Source organism: the organism of the source record quoted next, unplaced genomic scaffold (assembly GCF_019419815.1).
Source record: "Pyrus x bretschneideri cultivar Hongxiangsu unplaced genomic scaffold, Pyrus_bretschneideri_v1 Contig5, whole genome shotgun sequence".
In the NCBI taxonomy this organism is placed as follows: Eukaryota; Viridiplantae; Streptophyta; class Magnoliopsida; order Rosales; family Rosaceae; genus Pyrus; species Pyrus x bretschneideri.
This window is the reverse complement of record NW_025999787.1, coordinates 6,420,803-6,445,205: the sequence shown is the minus strand read 5'-3', so window position 1 is coordinate 6,445,205 and position 24,403 is coordinate 6,420,803. Positions and strand designations below refer to the sequence as shown.

At 35.4% G+C, this 24,403-nt stretch overlaps 2 protein-coding genes and 1 pseudogene across 2 annotated transcripts; 1 reads left to right on the top strand and 2 right to left on the bottom strand.

The window, feature by feature from the left end:
• The first annotated feature begins 12,017 nt into the window (after nucleotides 1–12,017).
• Nucleotides 12,018–18,573, top strand: LOC103948968 (annotated as a pseudogene).
• Nucleotides 18,574–19,261: 688 nt separating this feature from the next.
• On the bottom strand, nucleotides 19,262–20,582 carry LOC103948967 (small RNA-binding protein 11, chloroplastic). The gene is made up of 4 exons (XM_009360064.3): nucleotides 20,174–20,582; nucleotides 20,019–20,087; nucleotides 19,800–19,906; nucleotides 19,262–19,480 (listed from the first exon to the last, which is right to left on the bottom strand). Exons 1-4 carry the CDS (start codon nucleotides 20,208–20,210, stop codon nucleotides 19,409–19,411), a joined length of 285 nt encoding a protein of 94 aa, XP_009358339.1. The 5' UTR covers nucleotides 20,211–20,582; the 3' UTR covers nucleotides 19,262–19,408.
• Nucleotides 20,583–22,159: 1,577 nt separating this feature from the next.
• On the bottom strand, nucleotides 22,160–22,927 carry LOC103948966 (probable histone H2B.1). The gene is given in 2 exon segments (XM_018647910.2): nucleotides 22,160–22,696; nucleotides 22,699–22,927. Coding segments are annotated over 2 exon segments (444 nt in total). The 5' UTR covers nucleotides 22,825–22,927; the 3' UTR covers nucleotides 22,160–22,378.
• Between the last annotated feature and the right edge of the window lie 1,476 nt (nucleotides 22,928–24,403).

The window sequence follows — 24,403 nt, the reverse complement described above, 5'->3', positions numbered from 1 at the left end:
CTAAATAGTAAATATCATCATGGAGGGCATGTCATGCGTGACAACGGGGAAAAGAAAAAGTAGGTCTGTCCTATCGTGGCTTGACGCGTGTGGGGAAGGGTTGCGAAAAGACTGATAGGCCCTTGGTTTATGCGAAGGGTCTTCCGACTCGCCATCTAGTTGGCAATTCTAGGGGCCTTTTTATTGCCGTACTGAAAGCGAAGTTTATTGAATACATGTAATGATATAGAAATTAAAATTTTAAATTAAATTGTGTTGTGATTGTTGATGGTTTGATTATTAATTAAGAATCAATTAACGTACTTATTTCTAATGACGGATAAATTGGTTTAAAATTTCAGTCTCTTTAACATTATCGTAATTGAATAAATGAGACCGTAGAAAAGAATAAAATAATTGATAATGTTTTTTATTAGTACCTTATAGGTGTGTTTGTTGCGCTGGACTATCTTGGACTAAACTAGTTTCAGGGACTAAATTGGACTAACTTGGCTTAGACTAAGTAAGATAAAAATAGCAAAGCATTTGGTGCAGTGTCATGTAAGTTGTGAGTGTCATAAAACATGTGCTCATTGTTTCTTGACATACAACTAACTTGGTCAATCCGAGTTAATAGTTGAGAAAATTATGGAGCCTTATTTGGTTAGGTTTAGGAGTTCTTATTTAGTGCAATTAATCATGAAAACCTTAATTAGTTGACAAAGAATTTGTTATCATTTAGGACTATAATGAAATCCTAATTGATTTCAAATATCCCTTTAATCCGCGATTAGGCCGGATTAAAGGGATGAGCATCTATATATTAGGAGGTCCCTACACTCACAGTTATTATCATGTCTCATGCTAAAAACCCTATTTGATAGCAATGATTCTCGGCTGCTTGAGTGTAGAAGACTCCTTTTAAAACCCTGGCGATCATGGCATGTTCTTCCTCTGCTTTGGAAGACAAGTTTATTTCCCCTAATTGTTTGATTGGTTTATTTAATGTTTTATCTATGATCCTAGTAACTTGTTGTTTTTCAATTACCTCTTACATATGGTATCAGAGCCTCTCAACTCGTCTAGGATTCAGAATTTCGATCACGGTTTGTTTTGAATATAATGGTAACGTTCTAATATCATGCCATCACTTTTTATCCTTTACAATGTGTAAAGCTTCTGCGAATAATATGATTCATTGATTTAATTGCTGATAATTCAATACGTGGATTGATTATCATGTTGGCTTTGCAAATAATTATTTAGATGTTATTATTATTATTTTTAATCTGACCCATCTGCAGAAATTACTTCTGCGTGTAGTTGTATTATTTTTGTCTACAGATAAGTATAATTAATAATAATTTTGCATTGGATTTAAAGTTCGAAGGCTTAACACATATGCATCTAAATAATTTGATTTAACTATTATTATTTTTTAACATGATTAATATCAAGATTGGCTTGGGAAATTTCTCAAATACACACACTAATGACTGGGCGTTTTTGGTTGCCCTTTTTGAATTATGTTCTTATCTTAAAGGGAGATTTTGATACATTATGGACATGCTAAAGGTTATTTTATCATGCTATGTTAGTATGTGATTTTTATAATTACAAGTTCTCACGTCATTTTGGCATGAAATGAAATTATTGTAAAATTTAAAAAGGAGATTATGCTACTGAAAATTTTCAAATTTCTGCAACATTGTTTGTTTGTGATATTATTTTGATATACGTATTCAACTCCTAAATTCATGAAATTTGTGTATGATATAGATTGATATATCTAGTTTAAATCTGGAAATTTGCATGACAATTGGCTGCAAAATGAATTATTGGTGAATTTTGTTTTAGTCTCAGGTATGTGGTGCGGAATTTCTACAGTTTCTGTAACACATTCTATTTCGATTTTATTTTTGGCCCACTTGTAAAATCTCAAAAATTATGAAATTTTGTGATATTTCAGCTTTATGTATCTACTTCACTTCTGGAAATTTTCATACACATTGAATGGAAAATGAATGTTTAGTCAAATTTTCATCTCAGTTGTACTGCAGATTTTCTGCACTTTCTGCAGCATATCCCATTTTGAAATTGCTTGTCAAACCTCAAAAATTATAAAATTATAGGAAATAGTAGCATTGTATGTCTACTTTATATCTGAAAATTTTAAAATTATAAAATTATAGGAAATAGTAGCATTGTATGTCTACTTTATATCTGAAAATTATAGGAAATAGTAGCATTGTATACTTGTCAAACCTCAAAAATTATAAAATTATAGGAAATAGTAGCATTGTATGTCTACTTTATATCTGAAAATTTTTATGCACATTGAATGAAAAAGGAGTATTTTGTCACAGCCCGTCCCGAAGGTGTATATTATTTTATCGTCGAGAGTAAGGAAATGACTTAATTGCCCTTGGATGTTGAGATGTGTTGTGTGTGATATGTTTTTGGTTGTGGTCCAATTCCTAACTTTCCTATACTTTTGGAACTACTTAGGACTTAGGTTTTATTTTCTTTTGTTTTTGGTTGGTGACCCACTAGGACCACACGCACACACACCCAAACCTCTCCCGTTGACCCTCTCTCTCTCATTCTCTCAAATTTCATCCATTGTCCGTACAAGTTGTACGGTCACTCTTCAAACTAGCTTCATTTTACATGGATCGACGTCAAGGAGGTTGCTTTTGTGTTCTTTGTGAGCTCAGGAGCTCATCCATACCCTTAGTTCGACGTGAGAGCTCGTAAAACCAGATAACCCAGTTTTGGGTTACTGTTCATACAGTCAGTGATCGTGGACTTTTCTTCGAGTTTTAAGGTTTTAGGGAGTTTTAAGACGTCTTCATGAAGCTCGAGGAAGAAAGTTGGAGTGTTTTGGTACGTCGGGAAGCTTAGTTTTGGGGAGTTGCAGTGGTGGCCGGATTATCGTGGGTTTTTCCAACGAGAACCCATTGGATTTAAGTCATAAAAGTGGTAAGGTTTTGTTCTACTCGTTGTAAGCTTCATTTTGTACAAATTTTATGGATTTTGGTTAAGAAATGAGAGTGATATGAAGTTTTAAAGATTTTCCAGAAACCGGCGAAAATTCGAGTTTCAGACGGCGGCGACCAGCGAGGCTCATCGAAGAAGGAGACAAATATTCCATCAGAGTTGACGGAATATTCTAACGGCGTCAGGTAACGTCGTTAACTTCTGTTCAGGTTTTAACGAAATATTCCTAACTGCCGTTAACTGTTCCGTTAGGGTTAGCCGTGCGTGGGGGCGCGTATGGTCGTGCCTTGGCCAGCGTGTGGGTGGTCGGAAATTTTTTCTAAAAATATGGGGATGTTCCTGGTGTTGAGTAGATCACGTTGGTATATTCAAACACCTCATTTGAGCAATGTATGAGAAGTTATTAGCTAGTTTCGTTTATGTGCTTTCAATTAATGTTTATATAGTTGTTTCGCATAAAGTTGAGACCTATCCTCAGGATGAGTGTAGTCAATCGAGGCTTAGGGGCTACGACCCTTCCACATACCAGTGAGTGGGCTTTTGGTTTTCCATATATACCTATATACTTGAGATTTTTCTCAAAAAATCGATTTAAATGAAATTGTGTTTAGAAATGCCATGCATATTGATTTATACGTAGTTCATTGAATTAATATAGTATGCATAAATGTGATTTGACGCTGTGGACGCTCAGGTAAGTACCAAGTGAGTTGTAGATTGTTTATGTATTGATGATTATGTGAGATGTGTTGAGAGCTCATAAACCTGCACCCCGATGTTAGTGCTCCTGCCCGTGGTTAGGGCACAGTCCTTCACGTGATGTTCACCTCCCGCACCTTATGATCACCTTGGATCCAAGTTAGGTGCATAGTCCTGTCGTACAGACCATTTTAGGTGGTTCCGACTCATGTGCAGATATATTTGTTGAGATGTGGATTTAAGCCATACAGGTCACGTTAGGTGACTCCGGCTAGATGGATGAGCTATAGATTCAGCCGTACAGGTTACGTTAGGTGACTCCGGCTGACATATCATTTTGCATTGATTTATATCACCTAGTTTACATATTTTTATGCTGAGATATTCGACATGGCATATATGTGGATTTTTCTATTCTGAGCATGGTTGTGGTATAGATATGTATTCTATTTTCTGGGAAATTATATAGGTTTTACAGCGAGGGGTTACTATCTTTGATAATTGAACTGGTTTTGAAAAGCTTTGTTTTTGCCCACTCACACTTTCTGTTTTGCGCCCCTCCATGTTCTAGTTAAGAATGCTTTTTGGTAGCTTACGAGGAATGCACGGCAGCTCTGACCGATTATCACCATTGTAGGATTACCTTTGGTGTTGTATAATTAGTATTCGTCCTGCTGGACTACACTTAGGCTACTTATGCTCTAGTTGTGAATTCACACTTAGTTTCATCTTGCACTTATTCTTATCTAGTGCTCTAGTTAGTTTGGTTTTTATTTATTCGCATTTCTTATATTAATATTGTTTCCGCATTGTGCACATGGCTACGTCACCCTCACGTGACGGTCAGCACGCCTTGATTTTGGTCAGGGTGTGTCAGTTTAGTGAATTTTTAATCTCAGGTTTGCATTGCAGATTTTTTGCAGTTTCTGCAACACATCTCTTTTCAAATGTAACAAGAATTGTCTAGTTCACATCTCTTTTAAAATCATGAAATTTTGCAAAATGGTACCCATATATGTCTAGTTCACATCTAAAAATTTTCATGACAATGTAACAAGAATTGAATGTTTAGTGAATTTGCAAACTAAGATGGTACATATTGCTGAATATTGGGACTTCAAACAATTGATTATGTTCTGAAATATTATTTTCACTGATTTTTGCACATCCAATAGTACTGATTATTTGACAAGTTAATTGTACCAATTGTCCTTGTTTTATCCAAATTCTCAACAGAAATGAATTCTATTAAGTAATACTTATTAAATTTTGGTTGAAAGGTGTATTGGTTTATTTTGCTTAAACCAATGTTTTGTTTGGTCATCAATTCTAATTATGATGATAATTGTCTTTTGAGAGAAAATTAGAAAGTGGCATCAGATTACTAATTAATCATTTTAGTCCCTATCGAATAACTAAATAACCATGTTTCCTCTTTCGAGAGCTCTATTGTTCAATGTCAACAACGACATACTTTTGTATCTGATTGAATCTTTTGAGAATCATTGAATATCCAACAAAACGGTTATTTAATACTGGTCTAAAGGATTAATTTGAAAAATCAGAATTCTAATTTATATGGTGAATACTTTGTCCCAATGGGAATTTCAAGAAATCACTCAACTAAACACACTCTTGTTCTACATTTGCTATACTGAGATAGCAGTGATATGCTTAGCACTTAGTTTTGATTGTGAGCCTAACCTATTTTCATCTGGCCAAAGCTGTTGAAGCTATATGTATTTTGTGTATTTTATGTTTTGGCTAGCTATGCAGGTTTTTTTTTTTTTTTTTTTTTGCATGATTAGTTTCTGCCCAAAGGTGTAACAATTATGCAATTTGCAATTGGTTCAATCCTCCACAACTCGACTACTTCCATGATGAATCTTGCAGAATCGAGAATGAGTAGTTAAATTTGCCAATCTTTTGCCTTAATTTTCTCTGAGTTCTAAATTGGATTAAAATTATTGTTGAAAAATTGATGTTATTGAGATATCTAAGTGTTTGTTTTAATCGACTTTGTTTTAGAATTAAAACATAAATTTTGAGTTTGGATTCTCTTATTAGGTTTCATTTTAATTTATGACCTAATCTTTAACAGATATGTGAGTCTTCTCTCATACACTAAAATAAAATAAAATTTGTAGTCATTGCATAAGTTTTTGTTTATGGAACTTTTTAATTCTAACCTAGTTAAAAAAATTTAAAAAAAATTATGTATTTGATCCTTATTGATTCAACTAGCCTATATTTTGTTATATGAAAACCACTTTCTCTAGTGTCTAAACTTGCAATTTTGAGTGTTTGCCTAAGTGGGAGAAATAATGTATTATGGGCTTCACACTCATCAATTTTGCATGCTTTTAATAGTCATGGTTTTGGTAGATAAAACGTACATTATCATAATTATTTATATTTTATTTGTTATATATGCAACTAATCTTGCAAGAAATTCAAGAAGGGTTAATGAGTATATTCTGCTCAAAAGTGTTTTGCTTATTAATTCTTGTTTGTTGTTCAAGAAATTAGACTTGTGATTTATGTGTTATTGATGGATAATTAATCTGCTCAAAAGTGTTTTCTCATTCAGTCCAACTATAAATCAGTGAACGGTTAAACATGGAATTGACAATATTGTATATACTTCATCTGTTCAAAAGTGTTGAAACTATATACATTTGCCCTTGTATTTTATGTTTTAGCCGTGAAAACCTAATATAATCAGATTCTGTACAATGATGATTTTGGAATTATATGTTATTGTTGCAATCAGAAAACATTTTGTTAAAGTTTTCTATTTCTGTCAAATTTTCGATAAATAAAACTGAACATATGATTTTGTATATCTTTTTAGCCACTCACTTCCTTGCAATATCTGACATAGAGATATAGTCAGAAAAATTAGTAGTTGATGTTGAATTCTCAATACCTTTAAATCCTTGATTAATGCTTGATCAGTGGGAGCTTTTAAGAGATGTGTGCGTTTACGAGATTTTTTACTCTTTTAATCGGTGGGAGTTTAAAATTACTTTTGTATTATTAAATTGCAGTGTTAGTGGAAAATGGTTTAATAGTAAAATTTTATTCATAAATCTTGGTAAGAGAGTAATTTTGTAACAGTATATTGTATTTGCATCTTCTCTTATTTTTTATGTTTTAATTGACAGAAAATATGAGCCATGCTTACATAAGGCTCAGTTCAGGAGTTGATCTTTTGTTTATCAACCTGAATTTAACAAATGATGTCAAGTAACATTGTGCTCGTAATTTGATATTCGTGGTAATAGAGTAAACATGTAGAAGCAATTACATGTTATTTTCTATAATCCAATATTTAAACTACTAGTGACAAGTTGTTAAAGGTATAGTTGCAAATTTTGTGGGACTCAATGATCACCTACCACTTGGCCAAATAAGGATCATGTTCTTGGACACTCAAGTGGGAGAATGTAAGTTGTGAGTGTCAAAGAACATGTGCTCACTGTTTCTTGACATACAGGTAACTTGGTCAATCCGAGTTAATAGTTGAGAAAATTATGGAGTCTTATTTGGTTAGGTTTAGGAGTCCTTATTTAGTGTAATTAATCATGAAAACCTTAATTAGTTGACAAAGAATTCATTATCATTTAGCACTATAATAAAATCCTAATTGGTTTGGAATATCCCTTTAATCAGTTAATAGGTCTATTAAAGGAATGAGCATCTATATATTAGGAGGTCCCTACACTCACAGTTATTATCCTATCTCGTGCTAAAAACCCTATTTGATAGCAAAGACTCTCAGCTGCTTGAGTGTAAAAACTTCTTTTAAAACCCTAGCAGTCATGGAGTCTTCTTCCTCTGCGTTGGAAGATAAAGTTTATTTTCCTTAATTGTTTGATTGGTTTATTGTAATTATTTATGTTTTATCTGTAATCCTAGTAACTTATTGTTTTTCAATTACCTCTTACATGTCATACTAGCCGAGGAGTAAAATAATAAAAAAAAATAATTGTACCATTTTTCAATAGTTTTGCTTAAAAAAGAATTAAAACTAAAAACCTCACATCACCACATTTTACACTCTGTCTTCCCTCAAAAATGATCATTTTCATATAGAAGGGGTTTTTATGAAGATTCTGAATATTCTTAAATCATTCGTTCAGTTCATTGTACATTATGGTCCGAAATCATTCTAAATTTTTAAAATAGCCGCAGGATGCATGCTGAAGTAGAAAAGAAGAGGAAGGCAAATGCGGCAGCGGCGGAGAGAGCAACAGAGGTGGTGAGGAGGAGATAGATGAATATAACAGTGGTGGTGGGTTTGTGAGAAGGGGAAGACGATGGGATCGGAGAGGCGGATGAGTCGGTGTTGAAAGAGAGCAGCGCCGCCGATTGGTCCGGCGAGTCTTCGTCATGGGTGGGGATCAGAGTGGCTTTCGTGGGCGGTAAATCCGAACTCATCTGAAGAAACCAGGTGGTTGATTCTGGTTTTTTCTTCGATAGGTTGGAGAACTGAAGAATTTGGGATGTGGGTATTTGAGGTGAGGCGTTTAGAGAGAGAAAGTGGGGGGTTTGGAGTGAGAAGCAAGGATTAAAGGTTGAGTCTTGGAGCTACAGACGTTGATTTGGTGGAGGTTAGCTTTCACAGCTTTTGGAGAAGAATACTTGTTAATGGTTGTTGGTGAGAAAGTGCGGGTTGCTGTTGTCCATGGCGGTTTTGGCTGTGCTGGGGGATCAGTTCTCGAAGACGACCATCAATCACATTGAGAAAGGTTCGGCTTTGCTTTGGGTGCATTTCGTTTTCGTGGTTGTTGTTCTTGTTCTTGTTCCTGTGCATTTTGGTATTTCTGCTATTGAGGGTTTGAATAGCTTGGATGGCCTCCATGAAGAGGAGTGAATCGGGTGGAGGGATGGAGAAGACGAAGGGGGTGGAGGGGATGGAGGGGTGGATGGGTGGAGCCTTGGAGGGGATTCCAGTGGGGAAGACGAAGGGGGAAGGAAAAAAGGGGGTTCTGGTTTTTTTTATGTTTTTTTTTTTTTTTTTTTTTTTGGAGGTTTTTAGATCAGGTCCAAAAACGTAGGATATTTTTAGGAGTGAGTGCAGTTATCTAATTATATATTTTTATTTCTTTTATACTCATTTTATATTTTCTAAAAATATTAAAAATCAATTAAAATCTTCTAATATTATGCATTTTCTAACTCCAAAAAAAATATATTTAATATCTTATAATAAAAAAGCTAATATACTAACATAAATTTATCTGCAAAACATTATACCCTAAAGTAGAAAAAACATAACATACCTACAAGCAAGACACATTAATCTGTGACAGGTTGATTATAAAAAAAGAATCTGTCATATAGGTAGATAAATATAATTAACCTGTGATATTGGTTGATTATAAAAATTAAAAATTAAATCTATAAATGGTGTTTAAAGTAGGAGGAAGAACGAGAAATAACAGAAAGATAAATAAAAAGAAATAAGCAAAGAGATAATTGGGAAGAAATTGGATTTTTATAATAAATCTTATTATTGAACAGATAATTATTGATAATTAAATAATTAAATATAACAAATTGGACTTATTTTCATAAACTGGACTATTCCTACTATTGGCTCAAAAAATTGGACTTATATCAAGTTTCTCCTTTTTCTTTTAAGTACTTTTATTAATTTTTTTAATAACACGTGGCGCCCAGTCATTGTTCACATGGGCGCCACGTTATTAGTTAACGGCAGACTTAACAATTTGATTAACGGATGTACGAGACTGTCCCAAAATTAACACTTTAGGTATGACTCTACGACGAAAAAAACTTGATGTACTAAATGTTGAAAACCACGAAACTTGATGATAGTAAACTGAGATTTATCCTAAAATAATTTTTAATCTAAAAAATAGATGTGGGTTCTGTACTTCTATTAGGTATGTGAGGTGTAATCGCCAAAATATGGGGTGCGAATAAAACAGTCCAAAATAAAAAAAGTCACTTAGTACTACAATATAGTGAAATTCCTCTTCACTTGTAAGTGAGAGGTTTTAGATTCGATTCTCGCTAAAAGACGAATTTGAATCATATTATTGCTAGCTCATTGTATGACTTAGTTCATTCCCCCATCCCTAATGTAGATAATATCTTTTTTTCTAAACGAAATAAAATAAAAATTATCTAATGCAGGTGAACACTTTAGTGGGTCAACCAATGATCGGAATCCAATTCTTGATTTCCTAGTGTTTATTAAACATATAATTATTCATTAATCAGAATTCAATTCTTTATTTTGATTCCAATTAACTGTAGGTAAACAAGTCATTCCTGGCTTTATGAAGAGTGATAAAATCTAAAAATTTCTTAATGTTCATGTATGCAAGCATTCTCTATTTTAGCTTTTCTTTTCCAATTAACTGTAGGTAAACAAGTCATTCCTGGCTTTATGAAGAGTGATAAAATCTAAAAATTTCTTAATGTTCATGTATGCAAGCATTCTCTATTTTAGCTTTTCTTTTCAAATACACCTTCTTCTGGCGTGCGGAAGGGGAATGGAATGAGAGAAATGAAAATTGCACCCATTTTAAGTGATTCAATAGCGTGTTTACTATCCATGATGGGAATAAATATAGGGAATTGGATTCTGATTATGGAGTATCCAAGCGTTTCGAGCATTTCTAGTGGACCCCCTATGGTAATTGGCAATTGAATCCCCTCCATTGAATAGTAACTGCAATTAATAAACAGTAATTGTTTTTTGCATCTCTACCCCTAAACTGAATAGTCATGGCAATAGGCAATAAAATATTAGTATTTTTTATTTTATAAAATAATAAAAAAATAATTTTAAATTTCGAATAAGATTTTTAACCAATATTGTCACGCCATGTGTCATTATTCGAAAGTAAAATTTTTGTAGATAGATTACGATAAGATTTTTTACCAATTTCATCATGCGACATGTTCTTAATTATTTAGAATCGTTGAAAATATTAAAATGTGGTGTAAAGTGGGAGAAAATGACAAGGTAAATGTGTCGGTAACACGCCTGATGCAAATTTTTTTTTTTATAATGTGGTTGATGTCAATCTTGCATCACAAAGCCCTCAGAAACTCGAGCATTGGACTCTCGCCTGCCCTCTCCCCCGGGCTCCCCTCTAGCCCAATTGCCCAAATGGGCTGGAGTTAGTTGGGGAGGCAATTGGATTGGATTTGCTCCCTATCCACCAGGGCATTCAGCACGCTGGAAGTGCTCTTACTAACTTTGAAGGAATCAAGAGAGTGGTTGAGCCCACACGAAATAAGGAATTCAATTTCTAAAAGTGAAGGAATTGGACTCACTATATTGATGAGGTATTTGAAGTCCATGAGGATGAGGGAATCAGGAATGCAAATCTTCTTCCTATTATGCCCTCTTATTATTTTCAAAATTTCAATATGCCAATCAACGCAAAACTCTAGCTGTTTGATGGCGTTGTGTTTTCCCTTCTCTGCTGCTAGAAGCCATTTCCTTCTATTTTTCTTCCTTTTTTTTCTTGATACAAACCAAGGGGCTAGCTGTTTGATATATATATGCACACACACAATACATGTAATCAAGAAGAGTGCTGAGGAGGTGGATGAGGGCATGTTAAAATAACTCATTAAATTGTTATTAAAAAAATATAGATGAAATAAAACAAAAAAGAACAAGGGCATTTTATTAATCGTATTGATTTCTAATCCGATTTAGGTGAATTTGCAAACAACTTTACTAAACTCAGTTTTACTCCTACTTCAATTCTATAACATTTAAGTAAACAGCTTCAACAAGAATCTAATTCTGACTCCTTCTTAATTTGATTTCTCTTATTTTGATTACGGTTACGTAAATAAACCACAAGTATTTATATTTACCAGTACTTGGAGAATGAAAATACATATGGACCCACCTAAAATGAAGAATCATACTTCTTAAACTTCTAGAATTGGATTCTTGAGATTGATGTGGTATTTGAATTCAGTCTAATCATACTCATCCGCCACGGTCAAACCACTAACACCAATTTATACCTAAAAATTTGTTTAGCAACCTCTAAAACAAATTTCACATTCTCCAAATTTTGAAATTACCATAGCTCACCAAAATTGCAGCGGGAAATTGAAAAAAATAAGAAAACAAAAACCAAAACAAGAACAAAACAAAAACCTTGCTCTCCATTGGTCAATCACTTACCACGCGGATAGCTACCCTGGCGTCCACTACCGTCGATAAGACCCCCATCTGACGGTCCCCATCCTTTAACCAGTTTCTCAAGCCGTCGACGCCCCCTGGAACAATATGATCCACAATATATCCCACTCTATAAAGCACATCCTCTAACTGATTCCCAAATCCACTGTCTGAACATTTGCAATTCTTTCTCTCCGTTTCCGATTTGGGTTTTTGAGTCAGAAGGGTGTCTCAGGTTCTCAGTGAATTTTAGTGCGGTTAGGGTTTGAGATATGGAGACTGGTGGTAAGTTGAAGAAAGGTGCCGGAGGAAGGAAAGGCGGCGGTCCGAAGAAGAAGGCGGTGACGCGGTCCGTCAGGGCCGGCCTCCAGTTCCCAGTCGGAAGAATCGGCCGCTACTTGAAGAAGGGACGTTATGCTCAAAGAGTCGGGTCTGGAGCTCCGGTTTACTTAGCCGCTGTGCTCGAGTACCTCGCAGCTGAAGTAAGTCTCTCTCTCTATGACCTCTTTTCTCTCTCTCTAGATTTATGTGGGTTTGATCTTGTTTTGGTAGCTAAGGTTTGAGCTTTGAGTATCTGGGTTGTGTTTAATTTTTGTGGTTTAGGGTTTATGTTAGATTTCTGCCCGAAATTTCTGTTTGGCTGCTGAGAAAATTTCTGATGTGGGTTTCTTGGTTTTTATCCAGGTCCTGGAGTTGGCTGGAAATGCAGCTCGGGACAACAAGAAGAACAGGATTATCCCAAGGCATCTGCTACTGGCTGTGAGGAACGATGAGGAGCTTGGAAAATTGCTTGCTGGTGTGACCATTGCTCACGGCGGTGTGCTTCCAAACATCAACCCGGTCCTCCTGCCCAAGAAATCAGAGAAAGCCGCCGGAAAGGAGCCGAAATCTCCAACCAAGGCAACCAAGTCTCCCAAGAAGGCTTAGGTTCTCTCAGTGAATCAATCCCAGCAAATGTTTAATCAAATCCCCACATGTTTAGATTTAGTTTGTGACCCCTCCCCATTTGTATGTAGTCTGTATGCAGCAGGTCTTTGTCTTTCGTTGGTTGTAGGAAAAAAGAAAAATCGAGACTTGAACTTCCATTGAATTTGAAAGCAGTTGTAACCCTTCAAAATCTTGTGTGATCATGTTCATGTTTTAGGAGCTTTTATTTTCTTGGAATTCCATTTATGAAATTGAAACCCCTTGTTTCTTTTGTTGCCTCAAGTACTAGTTTGTTCGATAAGATTTGAAGGTTTGGTAATGATGCCTTTTGATGTGATGTTATTTGTCAATTGATTGCTTTGTGAATTGTTTGAAGAAAAGGGACCTCTTTTTCGTTTTTATCAAGCATAATCTGCACGCTTTATCCAATATTCCTTTTGCCTTTTATACCACCTTTCTTTACTGTACTAGTTTGGTGTTTACGATTGGATTGAATAACTTAATACAGTTAAAGATATGGTAAAGGAAGAAATGGACGGATCTTTTTTTCCTTCTTAAATCTTGCATTTAAGGTAGTTAAATTTCTTACGAAGAAAACTTATTCCATTCAACTCTTTTGAAAATGGTGATTAAGGGCTTGCTTGGTATGCAGGATAGGATTGCAACTAACAATTCTCTTATTTTAAGGCATATTGATGGTAGAAAATGATTTTTGGTTGGAGGGGATGAGAAGAGAAATAGTTGTGAAGAAAATTCATCCTTTCTAATTCTATCATTTTGGGAAGGATTCGAATGGATACGTTTTTTTCATGAGTAATTCATCTTCTAATCTCTTATTGATTATAAGTTTTTCATTTCTCACCTTAAAATACCATGAAATCAGGAGTTATCCATTCCAATTCAATCATACATACCAAACGAGCCATAACTTCTTTCATGTCCTCGGATCCCTTCAAAATGAAAGTCATTTATCTTGAATTTGATGAGTTCAATCCCATGAAATCTATGGAGCAGACGAGACCTCAGACCTTGGTGTTTTTAGGCAGAATTGCGCATTGGAAATTGGCATTTGATGTGTAGAGTTGAGAAAGGAGAAAGGAGAGTAGAAATTGGAAGTGGGAAACCCTCTTGTTGATGCGAGTAGTTGAATCATTTAATCCTATGTGTTCACCTTCTGCACTACATGTGTGATTGATTTGGATTTGGCTATGTTCTGTATCCTTTTTATCTTTTGGGGTCTAAAAGAAAAATACCAGTAGACGAATAACTAGACAGTAATGACTACGTGTTCTGATATCGGTTGAGCAAAAATTGTAGTTACCATTAAAATTACTACTTTGTTTTCGGAAATAATCACGTTGAAATAATTTGGTGAAGCTCTTTTTCTCTTAGTTGTGTTCAATGCAGGAACATTTCCTAAGAAATATCGTTGAATGGTTTGGTGTTCATCGATCTATAGCAGACACTTGAAAATGGATTGCCCAGATGCTAATTTTGCTACTTTCTTCAATTTTCAAGAATTATATTGGCTTTTGTTGTTACTTGTATGTAGACCTGTAAACGGGTTGGGTTTGGGTCAGATTCAATCCGATCTGTTAAGTTAATGAGTCATCCGAACTCGACCTGTGAATTGAAACGGGTCACCGAACTCGACCCGTTAAGCTAACGGGTAATAATAATTATTATTATTTTGCATAGAGTTTATTCTTTGTTGTTAAGATTTTACTGAAATTACTAAAACATCCTCAACTAACGGATGCTAATGGGTCTAACGGGTTGATCTAAAATGACCCGTTATTTAATGGGTTGTTAACGGGTTCACCCGTTAGCGATCCGACCCTTTAAGCATTCATCCAAATACTAATATTAACAGGTCGAATCCAAAATGCCAGGTCTACTTGTATGTAGGTAAAGGATATGGGAATGAGCATATGATAGGAAGCAAACCCTAGGAGTCTACGACCCTTTTCTTGAGACGACACTTTTGTCACATTATTTATCGTGTACGTGAGTGATTTGTGGTCACTTAATAATGTAATACATGGATTCGAATTTATGTAAGCTATGAAGCACAGATACGGATGCGGTAGTGTGAGTTCGGAAGCATGAAAAGTTAAAAAATGGGAATTTGGAAGAAGCGGCGATTCGCCAATTAAAAAGATTTAGGATAAAGTACAAAAAACTACTACAACTATTAGTGTCACGACACTTTCATACCTCATTTTTTAAAAATTGACAATCTCATACCTCATCTTTAGAATTTGGTCCAATGTTATACCTTCCGTTACTTGGCCGTTTACTTTTCAGTTAAATGCTGACGTGGCTTGATTCGAGACCCATTTTCTATTAAAAAATTAATAAAATATTTTTAAAAACTAAAAAAAATTTATCTAATATTTTTTAAAATAATAAAGAAAAGTAAAAAAAAATAAAGATATCCCTTGTTCATCCCTTCCCCCCTCTCTTTCTCCCTATCTTCATCTTCTTCCCTTCTTAATATTCAACAAAAAAAAAAATTTGAAAAACCCGTCAACCTTCCCCCCCCCCCCCGGCGCAAAGAAGAAGAGGAAAAAAAAAAAAAAAAATCCAACCCAACCCAGTTCCCCCTTCTAAAATCCCCTGCAACCTAGAAAGAAGGAAGGGGAGGAAAAAGAAGGAAAAAAAAAAACCCAAACCCAACCCAGTTCTTCTCCCCACCACACCCCGCCCCCCCCCCCCCCCCCCAACTCAACCCCCTGCCAACCCCAAATCCACCACTTTCATCCATTCTCCGCATCCATCCTTCACCTTCTCTGCGCACCCATCTTCCCGTCGATGGATCTAGGTTTTTTTTTTTTTTTTTTTTTTCTTTTTCTGGGTTGCTGGAGGGAGAATAGGGGTGGGGATGGGGGAAGACAAACTGAGGGTAGGTGTGGGGGGAAGACATATTGGAATTTTTTTTTTTGAAGGGGTTGTAGGTGGGGGAAAGAAGTTGAAGATAGGAGAAAAGAAAAGATGAAGATGGGAGAAAGGAAAAGAGAGGAGGGAGGTGAGAGGAGGGAGGGGCGAACTGAGGTTGTTTTTTTGTTTTAAATTTTTTTTAAACTTTTTTTTATTATTTTAATATTTAAAAAATATTAAATAATTTTTAATAATATTTTAATAGAAAATAGATTCTAAATTAAACCACGTCAGCATTTAATTGAAAAGTAAACGGTCAAACGGAAGGTATAACATTGGATCAAATTCTAAAAATGAAGTATGAAATTGTTAATTTTAAAAGATAAGATATAAAAATATCATGACATCAATAATTGAGGTAGTTTTTTGTCCTTTATCAAAGATTTAAGTAACGCAACCCGTCTCACTTCAAAATTCTAGTGTAGGACAAAAACAGTGTCGTTTTGTGTGCCAGGGTAGAGACTGCACTTCATCTTCTTTCCGCAGCTTCTTTGCAAGGCGTAACCACCGAGCGACAGCCGTTCACACAGCCGCAACCAACCGAACCCAGGCGAACCAGGCGAATCCGATCCCGGGGCTCCAAACGGCACCACTTCAAAGAATCCGTGCTCATTTTACTTTCACCCAGCTGGAGGAGCAACGAGCTTTCAGTCAGCTCATGACGACGGCGTTTGCGGCCATATTCTTCCCAATAGACCGGCGCACGTTAAGGTGAAATGAGAGGCGCAAATGGCGTAGTTGGTATTCTGCGCACGTCTGTCCTGGCCCGGATTTTATTGACTCGCCACTCTTGCTCCAAGTTGTATGTTGCAGGTCTGCCAAAACTTGTCCCTTTTGCTTTGATTTGTTTCTTTTAGAATTTTATTTTTTGATATTCTCCTCGGTCGATTTTGTTTTAAGTTATAATTCTTTGGTCGAAATCTTATTGCCAGCTGAAATATTGTTATGCATCAAATAGCCAAACTAGAATCCCGTTCCGCCGTAGATTAGAGTAGTTTAGAATATTGCGTTTATATATAGATTGTTGATAAAAGATATAACAGTGAAATTTTGGATTTTAAGTTCTACTGCTTTCGATATTGTAAATATCATGGGTTTGGAGATGTGGGTTATGCCTTTCACACGCAAGTTCGAATCCCCTTTACCGTAGATTAGAGCAGTTTAGAATATCGTCTTAGATTTGAATTGGTGATAAAAGATATAACAACTAAATTTTGGATTTTAAATTTGTATGAGCCACCGAAGTAGGGGAAACAAGTTCCGACAGCTTTTGATATAATAATTATACTGCAGCCTAAGCTGTCTGTGATATGCAGGGCTTTCCTGGGATACAAATGAACCTGTTCTTAAGGAAGCTTTCGGAAAACATGGTGAAATAATTGAAGGTAGTGTTAAACTCTTTGAGGCTGGCAATAATTTTGTAGGTCTTTATTTTCTTGTAGATGATGCAAGGATACCAATTATTTACTTGAGAATTTATGTTGATGTGTTAAACAGTTAAAGTTATATGTGATCATGTGACTGGGAAATCGAGAGGGTATGGGTTTGTGAAATTTACCTCTGAAAGTGAAGCCACCATTGCTCTCAAGGAGATGGATGGTCAGGTTGTTTTTTCCATCATGAATAATTTCTTTGTAATTTGCATGTGTCGAAAACTTGAAATCACCCTACTAGCTACGTTATTAGGAACACAAAGTAATATCATTGCTCCATGTATGTGTTACCTTTCAGGTTCTGGATGGCAGACAAATCCGATTGCAATTTGCACACAAGGAGTAGTGACATTGGTCTCAGGTAAAATTTACTTAGTAGATAAAAGCTTTGTACGATTTAAGTGTAGGGTCACACTACTCTGTGCTTTGGTTCTTTCCATGGAGTTTACTACTCAAGTTCTGTACCATAGAATTTTCGTTGGCTGGAATTCCTTTTACAGTTGGCTCTGTATTCATTCTTTACCTGTTGCTTCCATATGCTAGTCATGCCTTATATAACCAATATCCAATTTTTCACGTGAAATAAGTTGCCAATTTTTCATGTTGCATAAACCGGGAAAATTTAACATTTTGGGAAGCGTTTTGGGTTAGAAAAATGATTTACCTACAAAATTTCTTGCTTCTCATCGATGGTAAAGCAGGTTGTAGGCTGATTTTGGCTTTTCATATTTCTGTCTCAGAAATTGCTTCTATTGACCATCAACTGATGCTGTTAGAATGAAAACTGGTGGCGGGATTTAGCTTACAATTGTCCAATTGATAATGTATAGCGTAAAGTTGTTTAATTTGATTACAAAACATGCATGTTCTAAGGGACTACGGATGGTGGTAGGGAGCATAGCGTTAACTTGCTCCCATTTGCTCCCAGGACATATTTGTCTTGAACATAATAGGTGAGAACTACGGAGATTCGCACACTATCTCAAAGTCGCATCTCCAAGGTTCCATTTGTTTTAGTGCAGGGTTTGGTTGTTCTTAGAAGTTTTTAGTGTTTCCAGTGTACCGTACTGTCGAAACTTTTGCATGATATAAGGTATTAGCTATGATCCTATCTCCGCGAGAATTTATTTTAGAATGTAATCCAGAAAGCTGGTCTTTTGTTTGTTTCGGAGCCTGTATAATTTAATTTAGGATGCTTCCTCTAAATGGTAATATCATGTCTTGTCGCGTGTTTGAACAGGTACAGTGGATTGGAGGGGGCATGCTGTGGTAGGTGGTGGTAACCAGCAAGTCCAAATTTAAGTTGCTCACAAATTGTTGTCGTCCATTGACAATTCTGTAAAATTCTGAGTGAATTTTTTCCAGTTAGTGTCGTCATCTATGAAATCAAGATATTTGAAGAGATTTGATCAAATGTTACGGTGAAACAGTCTCCCGTAACATAGAGACATTACGGGCTGGTTTGGTATTGTTATGCTTTGAAAAAAAGCTGCTTCTGCTGTGCTGTGAGAATAAGCAGCTGTGAAATAAAGTAGCAGAGTGTTTGGTAAACTTTTTTGTAAAAGTGTTTTTGAAAAAAAAAAAAAAAGCAGTATAGTGTTTGGTAAACTTTTATGTAAAACAGATGTGAAAAAAAGTTAGTTTTTTAAAGTTGGGTTTTGCAGCTTCTTGTTTTTGGCTTTTTTTCACCCAAAACTGGGAAAAAAACTAAAGTTGAATGTTTACCAAACACAAAAACAGCTTTTGGCTTTTTTTATACTAAATTTTTTCAGAATCACCTCAGTACCAAACCAGGTCTATATCAAGTTTACATCCCCTCATGGCGGTTAATTGAAATGAGCTGAATCGAAAACTTGACTTACGACTGGTTTGGATCTTTTGGTACGGCAAGGGGCGTAGCAGTTGGATGTTCATACGCAATAACAGGGAAAGAACTAAAAATGAGAATATGCACAAGTTTTTGTTGTTTGTGAGATTTTGGAGTGAGAATATGGAAATGTTTGTGTTGTTTGTGAGATTTTGAGGAAACTAAACTTATCGAGAAACTAAACTTATTGAGGAAACTAAACTATATATAAGAGAAACAAACAAGAATAGTAATCTCATCGTTTAGTATAAGCAAAGTTGAATTCTCAATCCTTATGGTAATCTGATTTGAGTTCAATCCTAAACCATTCCATTTTCGTCGATTCAACCGGCCAACACTGAAAGTTACAAAGCTGACTAGGTTAACTTCCTCTCAAGAATAGGTATCGTTTTCATGCCTTCCAGTCTGGGCAACTTCAACAAAAATCAGCCTCCCATCAACCATCTGGACAAATTATCAACAAAGTAAGATTTCAGAAGAGAACGATGTCGAAAAAGCACAACATAACAAAGGATACTGGCAATTTGATCAACCAAACACACGCATTCAGGGATAATAGACCAGAAATGCTTGACAAACTGCAGTCCATAGCATCTCTATCAATTCAATTTGACTAATTTCAATATTAAATTGAAAAACAAACAAATTTACATAATTTAACAGCATAAGAACACTTCTGATACGAGTGAATTAACCACTTTAATCTGAAAAAATATGGGTTTGTGAATTGGGTTTTGTTTTTCCCATAGAGAGAGGAAATTACCCTGCCATTCATTGCCTTCAAAGCTTTTTGTGCCTCCACATCTGACTGGTAAGTAACAAAACCAAAACCTTTTGGTCTATCAGTTCGACGATCCATAATTAACCTGGCTAAACAAACAAATCAAAAAGGAAAAACCAGTCACCAATTTTCCACAAATTACAGAGTAAAAGAAAAGAATTAGAGAAAATTAATATGGAAAAATAAAAATAAAAAATAAACCTTCTGTAACATTTCCAAAGGGAGAAAACAATTTCCTGAGCTTTTCACTGGACGTGAACGATGATAACCCTGAAAAGCAAATCCAGGAAATCAGAACACAAAAACCCAAAACATAAAATTTGAGAGAGAGAGAGAGAGAGAGAGAGAGAGATTACTGCTGACGAAGAGCTGCGAGCCTAATCTTTTGGCCATCTCTGTGTAAACCCAAATCCCAGATTTCTATTTCTTTTGATAAAAAATAATGAACGAGCAGTTTTTGTACGTTTAAGCTAAATTGGGAATTTAGGGTTCATCACTTTGAAGTTGTAAATTTGCAATCTCACTTGTGCCCAGATGTTACATATCTGTTGGGCTTCATTGGGCTTTGTTTATTGCTAACCATCCGGCTCAGATTCTGAAGGAGCTCAAATTAATTTGGTTAACAAAAAACAAAATCTACACAAAAACGAATGAACACTAGCAAATCAAAATTTCAATCTCCTCATTTGCATCTATGCATTAGAGCAAAAATAAATTTTATGCATATGATCTCCAATCTTGGAGATGCTCTTAAGCCTCTTAGTTCTCTCTTCACCCAAACAAGGGACTTTTATTTTCTATTTTCTTTTTCATATACTAGCTATAGGATTTGTTTGAAAATACTTTTAAAATGACTAAACAACTTTTGGTGAAGGTTTTTTTGAGTTTTAAAAGCACTTGAAGTGCATTTCGAAAGAACCACCAATTACATGCTCGTTCCGAGAAGCATTTCAAGTACTTTTTCAAGATTTACTTGCATTTTCACTAAAAGTTGGTTTCATAATGACTTCATCAAAATCGCTTTTAGTCATTTTATTTCCAAACACATCCATACACATCAAGGCAGCAAATGCAAGTACCATATCATATGATATAATATTATGTAAAGAGAAACTTATAATTAATTCAAAATGTCACAATGAAGTGTAATAAATTTAAATAAATTTATTTTTTTCAAAAAAAAATTTGTTAAATTAGGGAGCCGACGGGGTTCAAACTCACGTCGTAGTGCAAGGGTAACACTCCTCTCCAGTCTCCACCACTATGACAGAAGTCCACTTGCTATTGTTAGTTTATTCATAGTTTTATATATTCATACAATTGTATATTAAATTTGATAAACATTATGGTATGTACCAAAAGGGTTTAGAAAAAAAATGATAATTTGCATATCTGAAAAAGTTAGAGAATATTAAAACTTGTAAAATATATCAATTTCAAAAGTTTTGAGATTACTCTGATTTCCAAAAAAAATTGGAATTGAGATTGCAAACCTTGTGGGGTGGATCGACATATTCACCCATTCCAAACAACGTATATTAGAGTACATGTTTTCTATTTAAAACCTTTCAATTTCTGATCATCACGTAAAGATTATTCTTAATCCATTCGAATTTGTGATCAATTATTTATTCAAATGTATCAAGTAAATGCACATTTCATCATGGATATATTATTTGTATACCAACACCGTCGATATTTCCTCAGACATTTGAAATTAGATGATTAAACAACCTCCGATTAGAATGATTTCTTTTTTAATGATCTTTATCTGTTAAAAAATTCAACTGACTTTGATTATAAAATTTATATACTAAAATATGTTATCCGCTAGGCGGATGTAAAAGATGCATATATCCTTCTCATGGGTGGATGCAATAATCATCCTTTTTATTAAAGATCGATGATATTCCCCCTTTATTAATGGGCACGATTGTGAAGAATTTATGTTTAAAGATCCGCTGAGAAGTTACAATTAGATGGAATGGCGTTCGTGATCATCGCAATGCAGTTCTGACAAAACACGAACATAATTGGAGAATCATACACCTAGAGTTTGATAGTATTCGATGACTAAAAACCCTCAATTCGAAGGTTGATTTCTTCTTCGAAAGAACGAGCTCTGAAGCTCCGATAGGGAAGTAACCCCAAGATAATGTTCCAACTAAGAACAAAGAATTCAACTTACTTGGTTGGAAAAGATATCGAACCAGCAGGACGATCAAGAACACCAATCACAATCGGAATTCTTAAATGTCAGAAAAATAAAAACTGAAGCAACAGACTAGGCAACGAGTAGCAATTTGATTTCAGTTGGGCATTTCATCAAACCAGCTTCGCAATTGAAAACCCCACAAGAAAGATCTATATATAAGCACCAAGGATTATATGAACCACAATCGTATTTCATTTCCTAACAAGATAAAGATCGAGATCCAAATCAACGTAAATTCAAAAAAAAATTGAAAGCAAAATACACATTTACTAATTAAAACCCTAACCCTAGACCCATACGACTTGATTTCGAGTACCAGACATTGAAACCCACAAACCCTAACCCTTCAAGAGCTGGTAAACTTAGTCACGGCCTTGGTCCCTTCCGAAACAGCGTGCTTGGCGAGCTCACCAGGGAGCACGAGCCTCACGGCGGTCTGGATTTCCCGGGAAGTGATCGTCGGCTTCTTGTTGTACCTCGCGAGCCTGGACGACTCCTGGGCGAGCTTCTCGAAGATGTCGTTGATGAAGCTGTTCATGATTCCCATGGCCTTGCTGGAGATCCCGATGTCAGGGTGGACCTGCTTCAGCACCTTGAAGATGTAGATCTTGTAGGTCTCCACGCTCTTCTTCGATCTCTTCTTCTTCTTGTCTCCGGCGGCTGCTCCGGCCTCTTGGGAAGCTTCTTCCCGGCCTTGGGCTTCTTCTCGGCGGGGGCTTTCTCCGCCACGGCGGACTTCTTCTCCTCTGCTGGCTTCTTCTCGGCGGGCTTCTTCTCGGCTTTAGGCGCCATTGATGGAGATGGGTGAGAGAAAAGTTCTCGGATTTGGGGATTTTTCGATTTGGATTGAAAGACTCTTGAGAGTTGGATATTTTTGAGATGGACTTAAGAGGTGAGGAGAACGTGTTTTTATACAATGGAAGCGGTTGGATTCTATTGGCTAAAGTATTTTGACGGGGATCGCTGTCTGGGATATGGTTTTGGCCGTGGATTGGGTTTGGGAAAGTTCAAAAATTGACGGTTGCGATGTGTTAAGCTGGATCAAGCGGATTGGTGCCGGATCGGTGAGTTCAAGAGGAATTGGACGGTGGATACTTTCTGTATGAAATTGACAACGGACGGCTGAGATGAGGAACTGATCGATGACGTCATCTGGATGTAGTTCTATTTACAAAGGATATCAAAAGGCAAATTAGAAAGGGAATTGTTATTAGTACTTCAAAAATCTCATTCTACACTCCAAATTTTTTATGTTTGGAAAGAAAAATACACTTGTGAGGAGTGTAGAATGAGATTTTTAGAGTGTCAATAACACTTCCCATTAAAAATATCAAATAGTAAAATTTAGGTGACATCTGATAAAATTTTAAAAAAGAAAAATTCATTAAAATTATACAATATTTTACAACAAAAAATAATAAAAGAACTAATTCTTACCAACTGTGAACTTGGTTTATATCCCCAAGTAGACTGGAAACCTTAAAACAATTGTACAGGAGAAATACGTAGAAGATTCTCTGAAGAGCAATTCCAGCGTTGCAAAGGCCCCCTAGGGCAACTCACTATTGAATAGCCTCCAGTGAACAATAACTGCCTTTGATAAACAGTAATTGCATTTTGCATCTCCACCCCTTAAACTGAATAGTTATGGCAATAGGCAATAAAATATTAGTATTTTTTATTTTTATAAAATACTAAAAAAATATTTTTTTTGTAATTTCGAATAGGATTTTTAATCGATCTCGTTGTAACATATGTCATTAAATAAGAAATTAAACCCAAAGTATTTGAGAAAATATAAAATTATGGTGTAAGTTGGAAGATAATGATAACATATTTATTAAAAATTAAATCAATTTAAAAAAAAAAATTCGGATTTTTTATTAAGTTTTTACTTTTATTAATTTTTTACATTTTTTATTAATTTTTTACGAATTTTTTACATCTTTTTATTAATATTATATATTTTTTATTAATTTTATATCGTGGTTGATGTCAGCCATGCATCACATAGGCCTCGGACTCCCGGGCAACCGATTGGAGCCGGGCCTCTCACTCGGGCCCCCCTTGGCCCACACGCCCGCACGGGCTAGAGCCAGCAGCTGGGGCCATTGGGTTAGAAAATCACAGGTCTATCAGGCTACTCCCCCTGTTGAAGTTGCTCTAAAGTGAAACTTTTTATGAACTTTGTCACCTTATGTTTTTAGCACAATGTTTTATAATGTTGACAATACGGAAATTGATGTTAAAGTATAACATGACAAAGATTCCATGAAGAAGCTCACTTTAAGAGAGTTTTTTTAGCATTTCTCAATTCTGAAATGTTGTATTAAGATTGAAGCACTTCCACCATGCTTAATTGCCTTGTGGA

Excerpts from the sequence above, each read along its gene's own strand:
- LOC103948967 (XM_009360064.3), bottom strand. The coding sequence starts at position 20,210 with ATGGCCAAAAGATTAGGCTCGCAGCTCTTCGTCAGCA. Across the intron at positions 19,907-20,018 it reads CTTTGGAAATGTTACAGAAG|CCAGGTTAATTATGGATCGT; the intron begins GTTTATTTTTTA and ends TTGTTTGTTTAG. Across the intron at positions 19,481-19,799 it reads TGAAGGCAATGAATGGCAGG|ATGGTTGATGGGAGGCTGAT; the intron begins GTAATTTCCTCT and ends TAATTTGTCCAG.